The sequence below is a fragment of the Eutrigla gurnardus genome, assembly GCF_963514095.1.
Source record: "Eutrigla gurnardus genome assembly, chromosome: 18".
Lineage (NCBI taxonomy): Eukaryota > Metazoa > Chordata > Actinopteri > Perciformes > Triglidae > Eutrigla > Eutrigla gurnardus.
In genome coordinates, this window is record NC_139929.1 from 5,551,205 (window position 1) to 5,574,444 (window position 23,240).

At 43.4% G+C, this 23,240-nt stretch overlaps 1 protein-coding gene across 1 annotated transcript in view; it reads left to right on the forward strand.

Moving 5' to 3' along the window:
* malrd1 (MAM and LDL receptor class A domain containing 1) overlaps positions 1-16,449 on the forward strand; it is a gene marked incomplete at its 5' end in the record, with an annotated part of 44,048 nt that extends 27,599 nt beyond the window's left edge. Inside the window, 13 exons of the mRNA XM_084033654.1 lie at positions 3,212-3,392; positions 5,464-5,592; positions 5,708-5,869; positions 7,813-7,970; positions 8,761-8,962; positions 9,527-9,805; positions 9,963-10,088; positions 11,654-11,720; positions 14,103-14,194; positions 14,338-14,434; positions 14,527-14,587; positions 16,083-16,190; positions 16,284-16,449. Coding sequence (XP_083889780.1) covers positions 3,212-3,392; positions 5,464-5,592; positions 5,708-5,869; positions 7,813-7,970; positions 8,761-8,962; positions 9,527-9,805; positions 9,963-10,088; positions 11,654-11,720; positions 14,103-14,194; positions 14,338-14,434; positions 14,527-14,587; positions 16,083-16,190; positions 16,284-16,367 — 1,746 coding nt within the window. The 3' untranslated portion in view covers positions 16,368-16,449. The remainder of the gene's footprint in view (positions 1-3,211; positions 3,393-5,463; positions 5,593-5,707; positions 5,870-7,812; positions 7,971-8,760; positions 8,963-9,526; positions 9,806-9,962; positions 10,089-11,653; positions 11,721-14,102; positions 14,195-14,337; positions 14,435-14,526; positions 14,588-16,082; positions 16,191-16,283) is intronic.
* Positions 16,450-23,240: the final 6,791 nt, after the last annotated feature.

A 23,240-nucleotide genomic window follows, 5' to 3' on the forward strand; every position in this document is an offset into this window, starting at 1 on the left:
ACCTAGAAGTTTCAAAGGCATTAGCACTTACACATTATTGCTCCGGGTTATAATTTACAACATGTTAGCATTTTCATAGCTCTGATGTTGCCTCGTGTCACAACAGCTACTTAAAGGCAAACGTGTATTTGTACAGGCGTGACTACAGATAAACACACTCTGTGAGCTTTATAGTATAAATCTAGTGTGAGCCGTCTTTTTAAAGGTTGATTGAAGAACAAAGGGAGTTATGGTGATGATGGCGGAGACTTCAACGGGGCAGAGACACAGAGTGGGAGGGAGGGGATTTTATTTACCTGGCAAGTGTTTCCCTCTGAAGCCTCACAAGAGGCTCAATAGTCCTGTCTATTTTTATCACCACACCTGTGAACTGAGTCGTTATTCATCACACTGATAACCGTCCTCCGACTGGACATGGAGTCGTTTTTATGTAGGCATCACTGCATGTGGTGCAAGGAAATTACCAGATTGACTCCCAAAAAAAGCACTTTTTCTGTTTTTGGTATTACTTAATAATCATTATCAGGTGCAGTTAGAGGTGACGGGAATCATCCGCTCTTCCTGCTCCTGGTTATTGTTTCAAAATGAAACGAAAACGTGTCTTTTTTTTGGAGTAACGACTCTGTCACAAATATTTGTGGAAACTCTGAAATGCGGATCTTGTGTGTTTTTTGACAGAAGTGATGGTCTGATTAAATTCTGCTCCAGCATCACAAGGGGACGTCATGTGGGATTAGCAAATTAATTCTAGATGGGATTCGGGTTCAGGGATAAAATTAATCCTGAACACCTCATGTTTTTGTTAGTCAGCTCCAACAATTAGGTTATTTAAAAAGTATGATTAGAATAAAAACTGTGATTAAATACGCTTCATTGCTTTCTTGAGAGTTAGGTGAGTGGACAACTCCCGAGTACGTCAGTTGTCATCTGACATTAAAATGTGTCTGCATTAAAATGGTTAAGTTGAATGCTAAGCTAAGCTACATAAGCTTCATATTTAATGTAATGTGGGATCAGTCTTTTCATCTAACTTAGCAAGAATCCACATAAACAAACTTTTTATTCACTTTAAAATGAAGTTACAAAGCTTTCCATTTGCTCTTTTCAATGGTTACGTATGGCGTAACGATAAAAACAATATGCTAATAGATCAGTGTTGTAATATTTCTTAACCGAGCAAAGATTAAGTGAGGAAAAACATGGATGCGCTGTGAATTGAAGTCGAGCCGACAGAGAAACAGCTACCAGCGGTTCTGTACAATGAAAAGCCATGAATACAAATTGGATTTCAGCTTAGTGGAACATTCAGTATAAGGCTAACATATAGGGGGATTTTGATAAAATAAGCAATTTATTGTGATTGCATTTTTCTTTGTTTCCTTTTTGGCCTCTTGACAGTCACAGCTGGGGGATAATAAAAGAAAATTATGCAAATGTACATCACCTCTTCATTTTCAGCAAACTGTGGTCGCTTTTCGCTGACTGCGAGCACAGGAAATAAAACTTCAAATTGATCGAATAAAAGCCTCGACCGAGACGTCAAGTGTGAGCTACACATGCCGGTGTCGCACACTCGTCCGTCACTCTAAGGCTGCCTTTACGGATTGTGCCTTTACTCCACGGCATAAATCTGGATAAGTCGTGCTGTAAGGCTGCCTCATAATCTCTGCTCTACTCTCACAGTAACAAGATTATTTCAAGCCAGGGCTCCACTGGCGTAAAGCGGAGGAGACAGCGTGTGCACGCCTCACCCCAAGGGTGCATTTTAATAGGCTTTCAAACTGCAGAGTGGGATGTGACATTGCTTGTCCTCTGGTTTCGAGTGCATTACACCAGGTCCCTTTTACTGCAGCCGAGCCTCTGGCCACATCTTGTTACTCCCAAGTACAGTAAGTTATCTCCGTGTTGTATCGTTAGAAATCCAATGTATTGCTCACCTGCATGTCCCAAAAAGACCCTCAGACCCAGATTGATTGCCTCCTTTTAAAACAACACGAGGACAAGGAAGCTGTTATGAATAATTGCAGAGTTATAGCAGTCTCAATATTAGACTCGTGAACTCCAGGAGGATGGGTTGTAAAATCTATACTTTCCACTATTAAACACTGTGTGGTTTAACCGTGCAGCGCTTCTCCCCTTTTGACCTGATTTTAACAATCACTCCAATCACCTCAAGCGAGAAATGAGACAAAAACACACACAAAATGGATATAATTTAGATGCAAGTCGCAGGGAAGCCCTTTCAGTTTATATCCTCCTTCTCTGGCCACAGAAGCATGTGATGCATCAGGCTTGCTTAATAATGTTAATGCCTCGGGTCTAATCCTTTAATTTCTTAAAAAGCCAAATTTCTTGAACACATGGGCACTGCAATCTTTTAGCAAATGTCACTTGAATGACAGGAAATGGTGCGTTTGTTGGGGACTATTTACAGCGGATGAATACACCTTTGGTGCATAGGTGAGGTAATACTTGGTGGGATCAATTTATTGTCGGTTCAAAATAATTTAAATGTTTTTTCCTTATTGTGTGTGAAGTGCTTGGGTACGCTTGTTTTTGTTACCTTGCTGGCTACAAAATGTCCCAGTTGGTATGCCGAATAGATTGGTTTTTCTCCTACAATAACCGCATCAGTTCCTCTTATTCTCCTTTCAAAAACTGCATCTTTAATGTGACGTGATATGACTTTGTAAATGTCTCATTCTTGCTCTTGACAGGACATAAAAGAATCGCTGGAGAGTTACAACATACATCCACTAAACCCCTTTTAAAAGTCACATTTGTTGTTTCAAAGCTGTATTAGTCGTGATTTAGTCTCTGGCTCGCACCATGGGAAAAGACAGAGAGGGCTCACGGAGGAATACTCATCGGCCCGTCTTTTAATATGTTCCATATGTGGCATGAGAGAAATCCATTACCGTCACTCAGGCTGAGCACAGTTTCATGCTGAATAGCAGGTCTCATAGCAGGGGGACTTATTACTACAATGTTATGCTAATGAGATTTTAATGACTCCTCTTAGATGATGTTCACTGTTTCTCAGCAGTCTGCCCAAGAATGAATTTCAGCTCATTTCAAAATCTGACGTATATGTTTCTGAAAATAATCACTGCTGAATCCTCGTATCCACTTGAAAGGTTCTCTGAAATGATTACAGTCGACGTTGTCACCACGCGATCGTCCTTTTTGTCAACGCCGCTCTCCTCCACAGACGGAGAATGATTTGTGGGAGGCATGGAGCAAAACGGGCCATCAAGGGAACAAATGGAACCGAGCGGAGGTCCCTCTGAGGAAGCTGAGGAACTTTGAGGTGATCTTCGAGGGGGTCCGCTCGAGGGACGTGAGCGGGGGAGCCGCCGTGGATGACCTGGAGTTCAGAGACTGTGCCCCAAGTAGGTGATATGAACAGCAATAAAAGATATAATTCACAATTTGACAGTCTAATTATCTTTATATTTAGTGTTAAGTTGCTCTTTTAACGGCAAACTTTGACATTTCTCAAATAATGCTTATTTACCAGGAGTAAGTTGAGAACATCAGTACCTGTCTCATACTTGTATGGTAGAGTTTAAGTAAGATGTTTAGCCTAGCTTAGCATAAAGCATGGAAATCTAGGAAACGGCTAGCCTGGCTCCGTCTAAAAGTCCAAAATTGTATGCTAGGCTAACTACTTAGACCGGTATTGATCTTGTAAATCTTCTTTGCATCTAGTGGTCTGCAGATAAGTGTTTTAAATGAGCAAAAAACAACATCCAGATGATTAATATAGCAGCAAACCACTATTTCCTACAATATAATTCCATTAACTGAGCGTCTCCTTGCTTTTGTTTACATAGTCGGGCTGTTTTAAATGAAAACGAGTCAAGTACCTCATTTGCGCTGTACAACTGGAGAATGAAGTGTTATTGTGTGACAACACCTCGCAGCACTTTCATCTGTGTGTGAGGTGTTAAGAGTGTGTAGAGGGGAAATGCCTTGAAATTTCATCGTCCCCAAAATTGGAGCGTTGGAGTGGAAAGTGGTAAAGTAAAGCCGGCGATCTCACCAGCTGGCAAAGTAATCAGAGTCACTGGTGTTCAGCAAACCTCTACAGTCAGTATATTAAGGTTGCTTTGTGCAGAAGGGCAGTACAAGTTAAACTTTTCATTAAAAAAGGAACTTTAATTCGACTGAACTTTTGATAGTTTGAGAGAAATATTCATGCTTTTAAACCCACACTCGATTCAGTCTTTTCATACCAGTCAATATCTCATAATATCTTGCTTTAAAAATGTCTTTGAAGATGACTGAATTACTGTAAATTGACCGTCTTTGAAAATGCAAGAATAAAATGTTAAACGTACTTGGAAAAACCTTTTCAACTGAACATTTGCGGTATGTAACTGATTCCGCTGCTGGTAGAGATGCAGCAGTTTATGAACGGAGACAGTCGCTGACAGACACCATTCGATGTTTATGTCCGAGGCAGATGTTGCATATTAAACAGGACCTGGCACAAGGCTGGACACCATGCGGGATGTGTCCTGGCCTCGCCAAAGCTCTCTGCAACACATAAACACTGACCTGGAGATAAACTCGCTGACATTGATCAAAGCAGACGGGCGTCGGTCCAAAACGAGACCATCGGATCAAAAAACAACCCACAACATCTGACTTTAGTGGAAAAGTTTCTCCGATCGACACCCGGGTGGACATGCTGATGTTTGCTTGGTGCGATGCCATTTGATTTGACGTTAAAGCGAATATATAATGAATAAAATCAACACAGATTTGCTATTACAGGTCATTTAAGTACAAAACAATGAATACGACCCACTCAAATCCAGCAGATTCCAGCCAGACATCAGTATTTTCACCACCGTGATTATCAACTTGACTCATCAAAACCATCTTGGTTAGACTTTCCACTGTTCCAATAATCACCACTTCTGGTATAAGTAACGGATATAAAAAGAGCTCGATCATCATTTTAGTAAATTTTACCATGTTTCCTGCATATACGTTATCATTTTGGTGGTAAAAGGGTATTACAAACAACTTCCCTACATTTTAAATGCATGCTAAATGTTTTTTTTTAGTATATTCTGTGATGGGATTAACCGAGCCTGAAGTCTGTAATGTAGTTATATTGGTTGGGTCTCTGCTCCACCTGATCTCATACAAGGCAGCAGAGCTGGAGGAGTGAGGCTCTGACTTCCCTGACAGGCCTTTTGTCTGCTTTTGTTTACTGTTTTCTCCGCTGCTCGTGTCCTTTAGAGCAGAGAACAGGAAGTTTTAATAAGACACAGATGTGAATGCATTTTCCCCTGAAGCTAGATATGATCCGTCTGAATGGAAAAGGGAAGATAGTTTCTCCTCTAGTGAGTCGTTCCTTTAAAAGGAATAAATTACCTGATGTGAAATGTAAACACGAATGATGATAGTTTCTCCCTCTGATCTGTTTTTCTGTGTGTGCTTCTCTAGATGTTGTGCAGCCACACAGTTGCCCTGCAGTCACAGACTTTGTGTGTCACAGTGGCCACTGCATCGAGTCCCACCTAGTGTGCGACAGCAAGGCCGACTGTGTCGACGCATCCGATGAGACGGACTGTGGTGAGTAGAAAATGGGAAATAGCTTTCTTTGGAATTGAGAGTCGAGCCATCTTTATTGCAGAACAGAAAACACTACTTTCAGCCCCGGACTTCTCACGCCTTCCCTCTCTCGTAGATCACATCCTCGGCCTGCCGGGCGCTTGTAATTTCGACATGGATGAAAACCAGTGGGAAGTCACCTGCCAGCTTTCTCAGGACGCCGATGATGACTTTGACTGGAGGGTCGGTCATCAGAGCGAGACGCCAGGAGCTGGACCTCAAACCGACCACAGTCCTGGTCAGTACCCACTTCCCTTTCCAACCCTCGACAGAGAAAACATGTCGTTCATCCAGGCTCCGCCCCTTATCAGCAGGAGGACTTCATCTGTCACAAATTAAATCCATTCAGATTTCCATTCAGAGCAACTTCTGGTTCTGTTTAGGCACATTTGTAAAAGGTTGATCATCATCTTGATTTAATATTGAAAAACTGAAGCATGAAGACACAACTTAACAGAAATAATAATCCTCGACCTTCACCACAGAACATGAATCTCCCTTCAGGTTCTAATCACAACCGGCAGCTTTAGAAAGCAGTTCTGATACGCCCCAAGTTTGTGGGTTTACTGTGACACGCAGCTATAAATTCCCACAGCTATTTGTTTACGTTCAAAACTCACTGCATTCGTTTGCTTACTGTCTCGTTTTTAATAATGCCGGCACAAAAAAAAATCATTAATCAAACCTAAGAACTGACAACTTCTGCGTCCGCCTCTCGTCCTCCATGTTTTCGGCTCTCAGGCGGCTCAGTGCAGCTCCTTTGTAATTACAACCTGACAGCTGGGAAATAGGAGCTTCCGACAGGCATGTGAAGGCAGGGTTAATAATACATCCTGGTCAGTGTCAGACTGAGTCAAACTGAGGAGCCTAACAGTATCCGTCATGTTGTTTGTCTGGAATCTCGACGTGATTTTTGCGACTGATTAATTCAGAGCGGTGTTGTTTGTGCAGTCTGATAGCAGGAAGGAAGGAAGGACTTATCTCTCCATCACACAGCGTGGGTGAAGCAGCCTCTCGCTGAGGGAGCTGCCCGGTGCTGTCGGAGTGTCCAGCAGGGGGCGGGGACATGGTCTTCATCGGGGATGATGGCTTAGACATGGTTGTCCTTTCTCCCACCTGCACTGAATCAAGGGGTCAACCCCCGCAGAGGCGTCAGGGAACTTTTGCAAGCGAGTGTGTGAAGGAGCCAGAACTACAGATGACAAATAAAGAGGTTTTCTTCAGGCTGAGGATATGATTTGTGGGCTAGGATAACTATGCACCACAACAATATGTAATTTAAAACGGAGTTTCTACACATTTCACACTTTGTTTTGTCATTTTGATTAATTTGGCAGCCCTTCTTATGGCTTTTCAATAGTTTGGATAATTGCTGTTTGATAGTACTGATTTATCGCCTGTCTAAGTCATCATATCCTCCATTATATTTATGACAGTGATGTGGTTTCATTGTTAACTGTGCACTCAGTGACTCCTACAGTGTTGCTCTATTTCCTCCTTGCATTGGCTGCGGGTGAGTCGCTGCTGCGTCCAACACACGCCCGCTTCTGTTTGGCCATTTGAGTTTATTGATCTGAGATGAATGAATGTGGACATCGGGCGGCGTGTCACAGAATGAACTTGTGATCTCACTCCAGAGCGGATCAATAAGCCCAGCCGTCTGTGACACACACATGCTCATCAGGGACGAGACGTGCACACGATTCTGCAGACTTAGTTGCATGATCAGATGGAGCAACGTTTTGCGTCCACACTTTTATCTGGATGCACAGACTGTGTTTATGTGTTTTTTCGAGTCAGGAGAGAATAATCCGGTGCTGTGGGTGGGAGCAGGTTTGGCTGTGGATTGTGATGGCTTTAAACCCTCTTTAACTCATGTGGAAAACTCCCACTTTGTCCTGGCCCTCACACAGAAGCCGTCTCATCTCCGAGCCTAGCCGAGCTGAAGAAGCTCTGCAGCGTTTGGCTCCGGGCTACAACATTTCACGACGGCACGAATGCTTTCTTCTGTTGAAATATCGGGTATACATTGGAGGCAGCAGGAGAACGTTATTGGATTCCTGGCCTGCAGTAAAGCTGGAATTGAATGCTTGCAGCTTCGGCATTCATCACACTGAAATATTACTCAAACACGACATAAATGTACTACAAATGTGTTCCGCACTGTATTTATCTCTGAAGGCGGCGGCGGGAACTTCCTGTACATACACTCAGCCACTCAGAGGGAGGGCGACGTTGCCACGGTGACGACCAGGGGTCCATTTCCAGCCAGTATCGGCGTGTGTCACCTGCGCTTCTGGTTCTACATGCACGGCTCAGACAGGATGGGAACGCTCAAGGTGATTTAATCGGAGCCACATTTCCATAAATAATTCAAAGTCTTTCATGCGTTTGTTTGTGTCATCTAGCTTCCAAACATAACTCCTTTTTTTTTTTTTTTCTGTCATTTGCTGAAATAATCCGTCACACTCAACCTGAAGGCTTAATTTGGTTTTGACATAAATGTCTCTCCTATTTTACTGTTCCTTTCACTACTTTACACTCTGCTCACTGTCAATCACCCGATACCCACAGGAAGAAAACGAGTCCCTCAGCCGGGAAATAATCCATCAAAGCATGTCACCTCTCAAACCTGATCATCAAATCCATCTTTTCATGTCTTTTTTTAGGTGTATTTGTTAGCGGGGGTAATTTCAAGACAACAAACAATAAGAGAACCTTTTAAGAAATAATTGGGTTTGTGCACTGAAGAAAAGAATTCACCTTTCAGGTGCAGTGTTATAATGTAACTTTAATTAGTTTAAAAAAAGTGTCCAAGTCAATTGCAATACTGTATAAAAGAGTTATTGATGTCTTAAATCATAGTATTCTGTTCACTTAAACTCCTATTAATTATTATTAATGTGTAGTATGTGGAAATAAAAACACAAATACATTTTTTGAGATGTCAAAAATAGATATTTAGCTGAAAATATAAAAAGACTTTCATAATGAGAGAAAATCATTAAGACTACAATTTATTTTAATGTGAATTTTAAGGGTTTTTTTTAAATTATTTTTTCTATTATTAGTCTTCAATGTCATCTCATGTCACCTACAATGTGCATTTTTTGTTTGGCCCCTCACCAGATCTACACGGTCGGACCCAGCGGCACCAGTCTGCTGATGTGGGCAGCCACTGGAAACCATGGCAACCAGTGGACGTACGCTAATGTCATCCTTTCCAACCCGGCGCCTTTCAGAGTGACCTTCCAAGCAGAGGTGGGTGGAGACGTGTGGACAGACATCGCCTTGGATGACGTCTCCTTCACGGCAGAGTGCTTGGCAGAAGGTAAAGCTTATTTGTCTTTGGTCTCTTCTTGTGCTTCCATTTCTTGTTTTTTTTTCATCGTTTCCTGTCCTCTCAGCGCCATGCTCATTTTTCATGCAATTTACCACCAATTTTCACCTTCTCCCATTTCCCCTTTTTCCTCCACATTTTCTGTCCACTAACATCCATTCTCCTCTACTCCGTTCCCATATAAATTGTGTGGGCCCTCGAGGTGAGTGTAGTGAGTAAATGGAGCCTGTTGCCCTATAGGTCCATATAAATTTACTGTGGAGACCGGGTCAGCGCCGAGGGATGGCACAGAGGGCAATAGTGGGGAAAAGCAATTACATTTATATTGTGTTGTTTCCTTTGCCACCCAATGTTCTCCCTTCACCCCTGAACTGCTTGAAGAAGACCATTAGCATAGCACTCTGTTTTCCCCCCGTAAACACCTGGCGTCTTAAAACAATCCTCACTGGAGGATGCTGGCTGCATGTGAACTAAAACCCATAACGGGGGATTTAAGGTGCGATAGGCTCTCTGCATGCATGTGTAATGTATCCTCCCTGTGATATGTCTCCTCAGGACCAGTAACTCCCCAGCCTCTGACCTGTGGCGCGGACCAGTACCAGTGTTTGTACTCCTATCAGTGTATCCCAGAGAGTTGGAGGTGCGACGGAGAGCTGGACTGTGCCGACCAATCCGATGAGGAGTTTTGTCCGACCCTGGTGCCTGGTACTCTCCCTCCTCAGGATCGCTGTCCTACAGGACATTACCAGTGCGTGAATGATCTGTGCCTCCCCTCCGTACTCCGCTGTGACGGCGTCCCAGACTGCCCCGATGGAGAGGACGAGAACAGCTGCCGTAAGTATATTAGTCTTGGATTGTTGTGGTAGAAGTACACTCTTTGCACATAAAGGATCAAGTGGTTTTGAGTCATCTTTTGTGGTATGCTCTTAGTGAACATCCCTCTACACATATGACCAACTTCCTTATCTCTGCCTCGTTATTTTCCCACCAGCTCTGCTGCAGTGTGAGCTGGGAGAACTGGTGTGTGAAAGTTGGCCTGGTTGCATCTCCCTTCAGAAGCGCTGTGATCGCTCTCCAGACTGTCTGCCTTTTCACTCTGATGAGTCCAGCTGCCATGGTAACGTGTTTTTACATACCTTGCCCTTTCGAGCTTGGCGCCATTAAAGTGGCAGTCGGTAACTTTTTCATCCATTTAATTGTCTTTTAAGTTACTGTCTATCAAAGAGTTAAAACATGCTTGTAGTTTGCTGCTTTGCCCAGAAATAGGATCTCCGTGTTTGTGGCGACATTCCCGCACACAATTCAAAATGAGTGAGGTTTTTAACGTTAGTCAGCAGTGGTTGGTCTGCCCAGGTGGAGCTACTCACGGAAGTATGCTGCGTTTACTTGTAATCGGAAATCGGTAACTTCCAACTGCTGAGTCAGGCTCCCACTAGTCTAGACTCTAAAGTGTTTGACCATCGCAGCCAGGTACATTTCATTACTGCTGACTCACAATGGACGATCAACAGCCAGAGAAAGAAGACCATTCAACTTCCAGTCCAAGAAAAAGAAACAAAAAACTAATGCAAGTGAAGAAGGAAAGTCAAAGTGACCACCGACGAGAGAAAACAAAGGACCTCCTTTCAGGGTGGAGCATTTGAAGGCATCACGCAGATGAGAGACAGTCGACACGGTTCGGTGAGGAAGATGACGTCCCAGAGGCTCGCCTGCAGTTCCATCTACCGCCAGAGAGGCCGCTAGAAGAACCGCATCTCAAATCTTACGGACTGCCACTTTAACTGTGGTCCCTCTTATGATTCCCAGACCTTGAAGCTCAGACTTTTTCACAAAGATGTAGATTTTGTCCATCTATGCATCACGTAGTTGCACTAGATGTATTGTGACATGTAGTTTAAATATGGCTCTCCATGACAGTAAAAAAAGGCCTTTAAGCTGGGTGACTCATTAAGTTGGTTTACAAAAGTGGTATATTTGAAAATACATGGATTCTTCTATGTAGTTTAATACATATCTTACTACTTTTCTCTATATCATAGTCTCATGAGTCACCAGTCAATCCTGACTCAAGTTTTGCCCAACTTGGTTCACGTCTGCTCATTTCCAGCCTTAGCAGTGACTCCCAGGACATTTTCGAGTCTGGCTGCTTAGTCTTCAAAGCACACCTCAACAGTTACGAGCGAGCTGCCAAAATCCATTAAAAACCTCTGCCTTCCTGCATTTTCAGGGAACAAGACCAAACCTCACATTTAGTCGGCGTTCGCTGCCAAGCCAAAGCTGCCACGTCGAGGTTGAACAGGACTTTCACACATGATGATCATTTAACAGGCAACCCCGATAACCCTCACCCAACCTGGAGGGTGGAGGAGAAATGTACAGGATGGAAGTAAAAAAAAACATGCGTTAAAGTGCTTGAATGTACAAGCTGACGCGCTCTGCAGAGGTTAATGGATGATGCCTGACAGTGCAGCGTTTCCCCCGGCAACATAATTCACTGATTTGGCGTTGTGATGTCGGTGCTGCGACGTGCTCGAGTGTACGTCTGTTTCCTGGCAGGAGAGGAGAGGTATGGCTGACGGCTCGTAGCAGAGAAGGAGAGCAGAGGGAAACCTTTTAGAAGATTTATATTGTGTGATTTTTTTTTTTGCGAAGGTATTCTGCAGTTTCTTATGTGATTCGCAGATTGCCCTCCGCTGTATTGCCTGGATCGTGGCTCATGCCTCGTGGAGGATCACGGGCCCGTTTGCATGTAAGTTGAGCTCCATCCTCAACACAGATAGACACGCATTCATAAGCACACGGATACCCACCCTGCCACGCTCGTAAACATGCACAAACAAAGATAAGTAGCATGTCTGCTCTCCCCACTCCTCCTCCCGTCCTTTATCTCTCTTTGTGAGACTTAAAACATGGAAATCCCATCAGTCTTGTTTCTTTCCTTGGAAAAGACACGCTCCACGGAGCATGTGGGAATCTGCTTATCCCCTCCAGCTTAACCAGGCTGGTTGTGCCTTCATTTATCCACCAGCACAGTGTTTCCTGGGAATCTCTCGACGGATCCTCCCGGTCAATATTTAAACACGGCCCCCACAACCAATGGTCTTAGTGGGAAGACCACAGAAAACCCACTCTGTTGGAGGTTTTTTTTTTTCCCTCCAAGGAGCTTATGAATGTAGTCGTCTGCATCAGCAGCTTGGAATGTCCACAATTTGATATTTCATTATAATAGAAAGAATGCAATTATGAGACTTGCTGCTGGAGCTGCTAACATCATTATGCACCACTGAATCCTCTCTGAAGGATCCACATCTTTGAGTCCGAAGGTTGCAGTTTCCACAGGCTGGATGTGCATGGATTCACATAACTAGCTGCACAATGTGTCTGCAATGCAATCCGAGTGTCATATTACTGGAAATACAAAAAAACGCTGGAATATGAAAACAGACCAACTGAAATTTGAATTGCATGTTTTTTTTTTCTGCAGTGGGATCTATCTATCTGTCTCGCTCTCTGTCTGTGTGTCAAATGTGCCAACAAAACCCACTTTGATCCGTTAAACGCCTGTGTGGTCCTTACTAGTCAATAATCCTGCAACTGCACACTGTCTGTCCACGGCTTGTAGGCCAAAAGTTCGTTTAGTCTGTCTCTCGTTACCGTGCCGCCAGCACCGGAGCTCAGCCCGCCAGCTGCTGTAAATCAAACGCAGCCACTGACATTTTATATGCAAAAAGGATGTGATTTCAGTCGGACGTTCAAAAAATAAATAAATAAAAAGGGGTTTCTGCAACGTGAAGATATTCCGCCGCTCTCAATCAGCCTGCTTGTTTGTTTGATTGCTCTTTTTATTCATTCTCCTGTCCGACAATCCCAAATGTCTCCCCGCCGCCAACAACTGCCTCCTCGCATTATGTAACGGGACTTCACGGCCGTCATTCACTGCGCAGTGTGTTGTGGAGCTCCAGTAGCTGTTCCAGCGTTGATAAGGCCGGCGTTTTGAGGGCACCTCTGGCTCAGTATTTGCATCACGTTGTCTGCTGAGCGGGATCCACCGGGGAAGCAGGCCAGGGACGTCCCCCTGCCACGGCCAGACCGTCACACAATATGTACCCCGGACCCCTCTGAATGATAATGACACAGTCTGGCGTCGCTGAGAGCTGTGTGTTTCGCATTAGAAGCTCAATGTTGCGCGGAAATCACGCTGATACTGAACAGATGTCGACTTGGAGTCTGGAGGCCGAAGACTCACTTTTCTTTCCCAGAGACGCAGCCTCACTAGACGGGCCAAACTATTTGCAATTAGTGTGTTTTTCCGCGCCGGACGTCCAGCAGATAAATCTTGCACCATTTGTCAAGATAGTAATGCGTGTTTTGTTTTATTAATGGTCCGAGAGAAAGAGTGCGTTCTGGGTAATAGAGATTGTGATTTATGAGTTAGCAATTCTTTTTTTGCATTTCCAGTCCCCTCATTTAAAAAGTCAGTGGGTTTTGTGAATGGGTTTTTGGGTTAAATGCCTGAAAGATCCGTGGTTAACATAAGCTTAAGAGATTGTTGCTGTACAACAAAAAATAAGTCAATAAATCCTCCACTTGTGAATTTCGAAGGCTTTACGTGTTTTACAAAAGGCTGCTGCTAACCAGCGGCTCAATGAGGCTACAGAGGCAACATCTCAAATAATAAGCCAGTAGGTTAGTGTCTTTGTTGGCTTTTTACTTCCTGTGATTGCATTCACGCTTCAAACAGTGGTGTTTATCTGCAAAGATTATCTTAATGAACAAAATGAGTGGAAAAAAATCCCATCAGGCTTTTGTTGAGAGAACCAGAGCGACGCTAACTTCCCATTAGCCAGTAGTCACCTCCTACCAACCCGAGGACGTTTTAACACCATAACACTATGAACTATTGAGTGTGTGTGAATAGAGTCCAAACGTCCAATTGGTCCAACAACCAAATGTGATAATTATAACAATAATCGCTCCAGCTTCTGGCACCCAAATCGGTAGAAATATGAATGCAAACCTTGTCCAAACTTGAAATAAGACTAGGTTTTATTGATTCCTTCATTGGGAATTGTTTTCTCCATGGGATTACTCGGCATCGTAACTCTGTTTGTTTCCTGGTATCTGACGGCAGGTGCTCTCCAGGATGGACGGGCAACCGTTGCCACGTGAAGGAGAAGCCGTCTCTCGCCACCTCGACCCCGAAACCAGATGACACACAGCTGGGTAGTAAAAGCAACTTCCCCCGCTCAGTTAAACTGTCTTAACCCGAGTTGATTTACTCCATCCTCGCATGCTCTTGTTAATGTCTCCGCAGTTCATAAAAACCTCTCCGTGCAAGAATTCAATGTGCCGTCCCTGTTGTTTAGACGCCGCGTATGTTGGCATCGCCATCGGGCTGCTGCTGCTCGTGGCCGGAGTCGCCGTCTGCACTCTGGCTCTCTACAAGGAGAAGTGCTACTCAGTGTGAGTACTGGCTACAATAATGACTCCGTTTTGCTGCTGATGATGGTGTTGATCATGATGATGAGTGGGGTTTTTTTCCGCTGGCTCCACAGAACACGAGGCCCGATGGACTACGGAGTGATGGATAACCCAGCGTCGCACCGGAGGGCAGAGGTCAGCGAACGGAAATGTCCAATCCATCATTCGGTTTCTCAGTTATACAAATCTCATTTTTCTACCATGCGCCGCACATTAATTCAATAAGCTGATCATAACATTTGAGAAGGTCACAAGGTGATCGGCGAGCGTTTGAGTTTGGATCACAGTTTTCCTTCAGGATTATTGATTTTGTGGATATTTGAGCTGATACTTGATTTATGTATATATATGCCGTACTGCAGACAGACACAATTATGAAACCATTAAATTTGATCAAATCCAACAACACAAGCTTAACACCAAAAATAACCAGTTTAATCAACAGCTTTCTGATACAATCCCACAAAAATATCACATAAGAGGCTTTAGAAATCACAAGGCAGGAAGACATTCTCACATCTTTTACCTCAGTGAAAGTATTATCAGCTAAATGTAAATGTTTTGCATGGAAATCCCCTGAGAGTGATTAGATGATATCTTATCACATTGTTACCAATGATGCATCAATATGTATGTGGCCTGTTTGGTGTTGTTGAACTGTTTTTAGCTTCTTTATATACAATTCACAACCAGTTCAGGCGCCCAATCATGAGATCATTAATGATGGTTTATGATGGCAGGAAAGAAGAAAAAAACAAAGTTCTGCTACACATATCTGTGTTAAATGTGAGGACTTTGCTCCTATTTTCTTTTTTGAATTTGACCAGTTTGGGCCTCAAGCAGTTATTCTAATGAAACTAAATGAAACGTTAATATTATCAGAATCATTGTATTTTGAAAGTAAATGTAGCGGTACATTATTCCCTTCTGAAATGGTGTGCAGTAGAAGTATAAAGTAGCATAAAATGGAAATAATAAAGTACCTCAAAATTATGCTTAAGTACAATACTTGAGTAAATGGCGGCTACTTAACGAGCTGCTGTCCACCACTTCACAGGTGTGATGGTGGCGTGCTATTATTGTGCACCACCCACACTGTGCCATCGCATCACATGGTGTGTGTGTGTGTGTGTGTGTGTGTGTGTGTGTGTGTGTTTCTAAAAATGACATGTATCTGCGTTGTTAGTGTCATCCAGTAATACAAGTGAGGGTGATGTTGAGAGCCAGAACCATCATGACTCTGATGATGGAGATTATCATGGACTTAATGCTTGTGTGTGTGTGTGTGTGTGTGTGTGTGTGTGTGTGTGTGTGTGTGTGTGTGTGTGTGTGTGTGTGTGTGTGTGTGTGTGTGTGTGTGTGTGTGTGTGTGTGTGTGTGTGTGTGTGTGTGTGTGTGTGTGTGTGTGTGTGTTCTCATGCTGCTGCTCATCGTATGTTTTACTCCTGCCAACAATGTAACACTGAGTGCTTATTCCACCTCTGGAAGATGAAGGATTGCTTTACGGAGGTCGGAGGTGTAATAATGGACACATAGCGGGTCAATTTGATTTGAATTGCGCCTGCATTGCTCCGGCACTTTACGGCTCATCTCATTTTAAAGCCACTGTGCGTGATTGTCTTTCCCTCAGCCTCCGAGCCTGCACGAATGTCCGGGCGGCCGTCCCGGAGTCGACCCCGGCGGGAGTGACGGTCGGGGGCTTTCCATCAGCGTCTACCCCTGGAGGAGGGAGGTGGGGGTAAGGTGTCTCCGCTCAGTTTTCGGGGCTTTACTCCAAATCGTCCGTGCAGAAGTCGCTGACGTGATCTGTGTCTCTTTGTGTCCACGGCAGGCCTCAGTCTGGAAAGATGCCAAGCTGTCCTTCACCAACCCAATGTACAATTACCCGTCTGACGCTAATAGCTCTGAAGCATAGAAACACCTGACTTTACATATTGACACGGGTCAAACAGCACGTAATAGGGAACTCAATTATTAATGCATCTGGTACTATAAAAGCTAAAAGAAACAACTTGTGTCCATATAAATACCCATACATTTATATATTTAAATAAAAACACTTAAAGAGGTGGACAGTGGTGTTGATTTTTCTCTTAAACAGCTTTTTTTTACTATTATTGCAGCAAAGTAATAGTTTTATTTTTCGGAAATACACAAATAAAAAGCACTGTCACATATAAACAGTAAATATGAAGCTACAGCTAGAAGGTTGTTTAATTCATACAAAAACTAAAGTGTTTTATGCTAAACTAAGCTAATCTGTAGCTTCATATTTAACAGACGTCTGTGATACTGGCACCAAACTTCTCATCTAATTCTCATAAGAGAGAGAATAAGCATATTTCACAACCTTTCCCTTTAAATAATACAAGAATTTGGGGAGAGTGTTGAAATAAAAAGAAGTGAAATGTCGATATCTAGCAGTAAACAAGTCAAAATGTGCATTAGAACAATAAGTGTTGGCCATTCTCTCCATTTAACACAGCCAGCGTTGCAGTTTATCAAGCGGCTTCCTGCCTCTGCATGGTCGGGTGGTGGAAGCTTGTTTATGGTGATTAAAGGTTTTCTAAAATGCTGGCAAAAGCAGAAAGCATCCAGTTCATTGAACTGAAAGACGGAGCATGGAGCTTCCAAAACACAGTCCCGACTTCATTAGCCCTCCTTTGTAATCCACCACAAGTGCAAATAAAATAGTTTGTCTCTCGGATCCTCTGCATCAACCGTCAACCCGGCGCTGAGCAGACGGGCCGTAAACAGCACAGTTAAACCGGTCTGGTATGAATTTGACGAGTGTTCAGTCACGGCTCTCCTCAGCTGCGTCTCATCGTAAATGGCCTTTTCATATTTGACAGCCAGCGTGATGATTTACTAAGTTCCACATTCTGTATGGGGGCGACATGTTAAAGAGAGCATCGGTTCGTGTCGACAGCTTCCTCTTAGTCGTAGGGAGGACTGATTTTTGGTTAAAACGCTTATTTTCTTGCCAAGACGTGTGTGAAAAGATTGATATCACTCTTATCTGTTAAATATGGAGCTCAGCATGAAGACTGGAAACGTGTAAGCAGCTAATCTGGAAATGAACCTCTAACTACGATATTTATCATAAAGACTGGGATGAGTGATATCCACCTTACATAATTCAGGGCAGAAAGCGAAATAAATGCATTTCCTCAAGTGTCCCACTATTACGTTATCTCGTGTTAGGCAACACAATTAAATCCAATGTTGCATAAATAATGCCTTCAACGTATCCTCTTCCTTTCTGTTTGCTCCTAATTGGATTTTTTAAGACATTTAGCAAACGGCTGTGCGGTAAAAGAGGAGAGAAAAGGTCACTTTGTTGCTCTGTGAACATTTTACTCGCCTCTTTGACTACGTGTGTTGAATTTGGATGAAACCATTAAAAAGTTGATGCGATTAGCATTTTTTTTTAAAAATATTTTCAATATTTATGAAATAGTACTGACTTGCAAAAGCCAGGGCTGCTGCAATCACTGCTTCATTTCTTATCAACCAGCCCTTCATCATTTAATAGGTCAATTTCACAGGAAACATTTTGACATATTACAGAAGTAAAGGCACAGAGAAATAATAAAATCAATGGTGAGAATAATGTTATAGTAACTCCTTTTGTGATGCTTTTACTCAAAGTGTCTGCTGTGAAACGAGACGTATTTACTGATGTCTTAATTAATGTCAAACGCTTAATGGATTTTATTGGTAGCAACAAAAACAACTTCTTTGGCCGGCTCTGATTGGCCGACATCTGGCTTTTATTCCCATTAATAATGAGTGTCGGGTAAATGTGTTGTTTTATTGTGAGTGTTGTTCCTCCACATCGGTTTCCAGACTGTGGATGAACACGAGCCCCGGTTTCATTGCTGCTTACTCTCGTTCTCCATCACTGTGGAGTCTTTGCTGAGTCCAGATGGATTCTGGGTCAGAGATTTATCAAAGAGCCACAAGATCAATCTCCGTCCTTGAGCTGTGCACTGTTTTATTGTTTGTGCCCTCTTCTTATATTGGCCCGCCACCTTTACCTCTGACAAAATATTCTGCCCTACAAAGCCAAAAAGCTGAAACATACATATATCATCATACACAGAGCCTACGGACTGTAAATCAAAAATAAAGAAATGATTTTGTTTGTTTATACTGTTTCCCTTAAAGAGAGTATAGATCTGCATTTTCTACATATTTTTTAAGTTTTATGGGAATGATCCAGCTTCGTAATAGTTGTAAACGGGTAGAAAATGAAGGTGTTGCAACATTTCTACAGCAGCATTTGTTGTGCAAACTTTAAACCATTTCCCCTTAATTTCACACCTTCTGGAGTTACTGTTTTTTAAGCATTGAATAAGCATTTACCTCCTTAAAAAAGGTCAACCCAGTTATCTCATTGATCATGCAAATACATCTATCTCTCCAAATATTGTTGAATTGATGTAAAACGTTCATTCTTATTTGTGAAGCCCTCTTTATTACCATTATTAACACCTGCCAAGCTGCCAATAGAAGTCTGTGAAACACCAACAAAAACACCAGCTCAGCCTTTTCACGGCGTCTACGTCGACGTTTGTTTGTCTCAACCCTGACACGTGACATTTAACCCAGCGACACACAAAAACCTTCTGATGCAGCGCCGCCACCGCCGCCACACAAACGATGCCAATCTCCCACGATGGCCTGCTGGCTGAGAATGTGCAGCTATCAAGGCTTTTTTGTCCCAACGCTTCTCTGGTAGCTTCCATATTTGTTTGCCCCGTTGAATAGCACGCGCCGCACGCCGCCAGCCTTTGTCCTTGTGTTGTTGTTGGTAAAGGCAGCGTTAGTCAGCTTTTCTCAGCAGGGCCATTGTTAATCACAGAGTCCATCTAAAGGTCACTGTTGTGTTTGTGTGCCACTAGGAAAAGGTTCCCGTAATGAAAACGCTCCACAATGACAGCCTTTAGGGCCCCGTCTGTCAAAATAACGGTTGATTCCTCATTTACATAACTGCACACCTGAGTCCTCTCCCATCCCGACTGTCGAGCTGATATGGCAGCGCTCAGACCGATAGCCTCCTCCTGCAGCGGGGGCCCCGAGGTGGAGGTGAAATCCACCCCCTTCCCTCGTAATGATAGCTCTCCATTGGCTCTCTCATCATCTCTGGCCGAGTGCAGAGGAAAATGTCTGTTTCTCCAGCGTGAGTGGATGGAGGTGGAGAGGGGGCCGTCCTCCGACCGTCCTTCGTAAAATAAAAAGAAGGTCTCGGTGTGTTGTGGAGGCCGAGGAGAGGAGGTCTCTTGTGGTTTTTGGGGTCTTGAAACCAGATCTTAACTGTGTTGTACAGCGATGCCTCGTTATGACTTGAAATAAATTGTAAAGCACAAATTGTCTAATGCACCTTGTGCAACCAATTAGACCGTTACCTCATTACAGCCAGAGACGCCAATTTATCATCAAACACTGCTGAATTACAGAGATTGTTGAGCTTTATTATTTATTGTTTGCTTCATGAGATACACAAATGAGGCCTTGAATGATTGCATGGGGATGAATGACCTCTGCAGTGTCATCAATAATATCACTGTTGGTTAGAAAGCTGGTGGAGCTCTGTTTTCACACATGGAGGAGGAGGGGCCATCCTGTTACTGTCTTTTATTTAACATTTATATCTGCAGTACACATTTCAGCCACATGAGGGAGCCTTATGTTCGTATTGTTCGGTAAAAGGCTAGCGTGCATTTGGTTTGTTTTCCTGATGAGAGGAAATGAAAAGAATGACGCTTCCTGTCAATTAAGCCTTTATGAATGTATTTGATCGTATCAGATGATGATGATTAGTCAACACTAGACTACAAACCAGTTCCCTCCTGTAAATTAATTAGCAATGTTGCGTTGTTTGCGCTATGAGCGCCCTTAGCATTATTAGCTGCAATGCTGAGAGCTGCGTCGATCAAATTCAATTTAAAATGGTTAAAAGAGGAGAAATCATTAAGACTGACGAAGTTAGCATATTTATGATAAAACAATTTGACATTTGGAGCCTGAAAACAAAGAAAGGGAAGAAAGTTGACCTTTTTTTTCAAGCTTCTGCTCAAAGCAAAGCTAAATAATTGCGTGCTTTCAGGACTTGTTCATATTATTGTGGCACGGCGAAGCTAATTATCCGCAATCCCCTCGATGGAAAGACGGGAACAGAGCGGAGCTTGTTCTCCTCGGTGTTGTCGGTTTATGACTTCACCCTGTTCTGTTTATTAAGTGGCCAGGCGTCATAAATGCTGCGGTGACACGGCGCTATGCCACTCAACAAGTGGGACCTCCAAATCTCCACACGAGCACTCTTTGGGAACGTTCACAATCCGATCTAAGTCCCTTCATGTCGCTCCCATCTCATTTCATTAATTCCAGGCGTTTTTGATGCTCCTTTAAGGTCGGCCTGGTCTTCAGCCAAGCAAAAGTTTACGTCATGATGTGAGGGAAAGTGTTTTCTGTCACACGGGGAAGGATTCGGGGGGAGGTTTGAGATAGAAAAGGCTTAAGGGGAGTTTCGAGAGAAGGAGGAGGAGGGGTGGATAAAGAGAGAGATTTTCAGAGTGGTCAACTGAGGACCAGCTTGGCTTCGTTTTGCTGGAGTTGTGGAACAAGGTGATTAGAGAGGCAGACTGCATGGGGAGCTGTGGCCGCTGAGACTCAACGACTGTGATGATTAAAGTGCTTGGAAAGAGTTGCAGAGAGAGAGAGAGTGTGTGTGGATGGAGGATGCTTGCCTCAGGACTTAAATCCCAGGCCGGTACTGGACCGCGTGACCCGATTTGAAAAGATGCTTTATGGTTTAAATGGCCGCGCCAAATTTGTCAACAGAGATCTCCTTTTTATGACAGAAATCCATCACCGGGCAGCATATTTTCATGTCTATCTGGGTGGGATTGTATGCTTTTGCCGTACAGACGTTTGATATACGTCCCCGTGGGTGCGCGGCAGGTGTGTGTTGCTTGAATCCGGGCGGAGGGTGATCCAGGATTTATGGGAGATAGTAGATGTGACAGTATCATGGACAGGCGCTGTCAGCAGATATTTATCCCAGTCTTATGATCTTAAAAATGTCTCCCAGAGCTATTTTAGAGGGAAGTGGAAGAGAAAGTGCCTCACCCACTGGCTTCCTCTACTTCTGAAATGTTTTCACACGTCCCTAAACGCCTCACCCCTCAGGACGTAAGGGCTCGGACAAACAACGGATAAGAATCTGCACCATCATTACATGGACGGGATGTTTATTCAACAAATGTCTTTTAGATTAGTCCAGCTTAGAGAATGGATCTGCAAGGTGCGGATTTTGAATATTTTGTCAGATTTTCAACACATTCCGAATATGTTCATGAGAGAGAAATGTACGCAGGGAATATAATGTTGCCAAGAAGTCAGTTACTGCAAATTGAGTCCTGTTTTTGGTTGTTTTCTATTTCCGTCTCGATCCGGCCCCATTAAAAGTATGCCGAATTAGCTATTAGCAGCTCCTGTTCACAATGTGCCCATGGATGCATGGACAACTATTACGGGTTTATTTTTAAATCGATGAAAACGTAAAAACGTGGTAATTCTTAGGCAAGTTCAGCAGCTATAAGGAGAGTATTTTTTAATATGATTTCTAAGCTCAATGAAGGGCGTTTATAACGTCCTTAGGTGGAGAGTTGGATGTTACATTCTCATCACACCTTCATGTTAAATGATGCTATTAATTATCGTAAGGAGTCTCTTTCTCTGCGTCCTTTTCAGAAACCATTAGGCGTAGCGTTTCCTTTACGGAGCTGACTTTCCTGTGAGTTATTTAGAAGAAGACACAAACTGAAGGGCTCCTCTTCATGAAGCAGCATCACAAACGCTCCTCTGCATCTGGCACAAAAGCAGCAGCTGCGTTCGTTTTTGTGCAAAAACAATTCACTGCTTATTTGGCAGTCGGCTGCGACGATAATGGAGCAGATGAATTTTAGTAGCCAGTGAAGATGATCAAGGGAATAACTAATAAAGCTTGTGACGCAGTTGCTTTTCATTGATCGGTTTTTATTCGGGAGGCTGGCTGTCACAATACTTGTGCCCCCACATTTTGATTTTGATGTATTTTATTACCCTTTTAACCACGAAGTAAAAAAAAAAACACTTCGATCTGCAGCCAAGTAAATTATAAAAGTGGTCCTTTATACAAGAGTTTCCTCTCTCTAGCTTTTCCATGAGTTGCAGCTCCTGGATTCCCACAGCGAGTGTCTTAATTGGAACAAGCATGTGGTCCAAGTTATCCTTCCTGTTCAAAATGAGCACAAACTAAGCAATGGGAAGGGGGGGAGGGGGGGGGAGTGTTTCCTCACATGAGAGGTGTCCAAGTTCTTCGGTCTCTGGCTGCTGCTCAGAAAAGTGACAGCACATAGCCAACGGAGGGAACCAGGAGTAATTAAAATGGGAGTCAGTCAAAGTCCCCATCCATCCATTAACCCCATGTTTTATGTGTTGGGTCCTGGAGACCCCCCGGCCCTCTTTAACGGCACACAAAACGCCTGAATTTATGAGAATTGCTTATGAAAGGACTTTGACACGTCTCCTGCGGAAAAACCCTTCTGTTCGTTGTTAATGTGGTTAAATATAGTGGATTTTAATGTGCACAGTTTATGTGATTCAGTGTTGACTGTACTTTTTATGCAGCTCCACCAAATCCTAAATACAGCTGTTTGGATGTTTAAGAGCTGGGACAGGAAATCAGACCTCTGGGATCCAACTGGAACCAAACGACGACGAGGTTGTGTTTGTCTGTAAA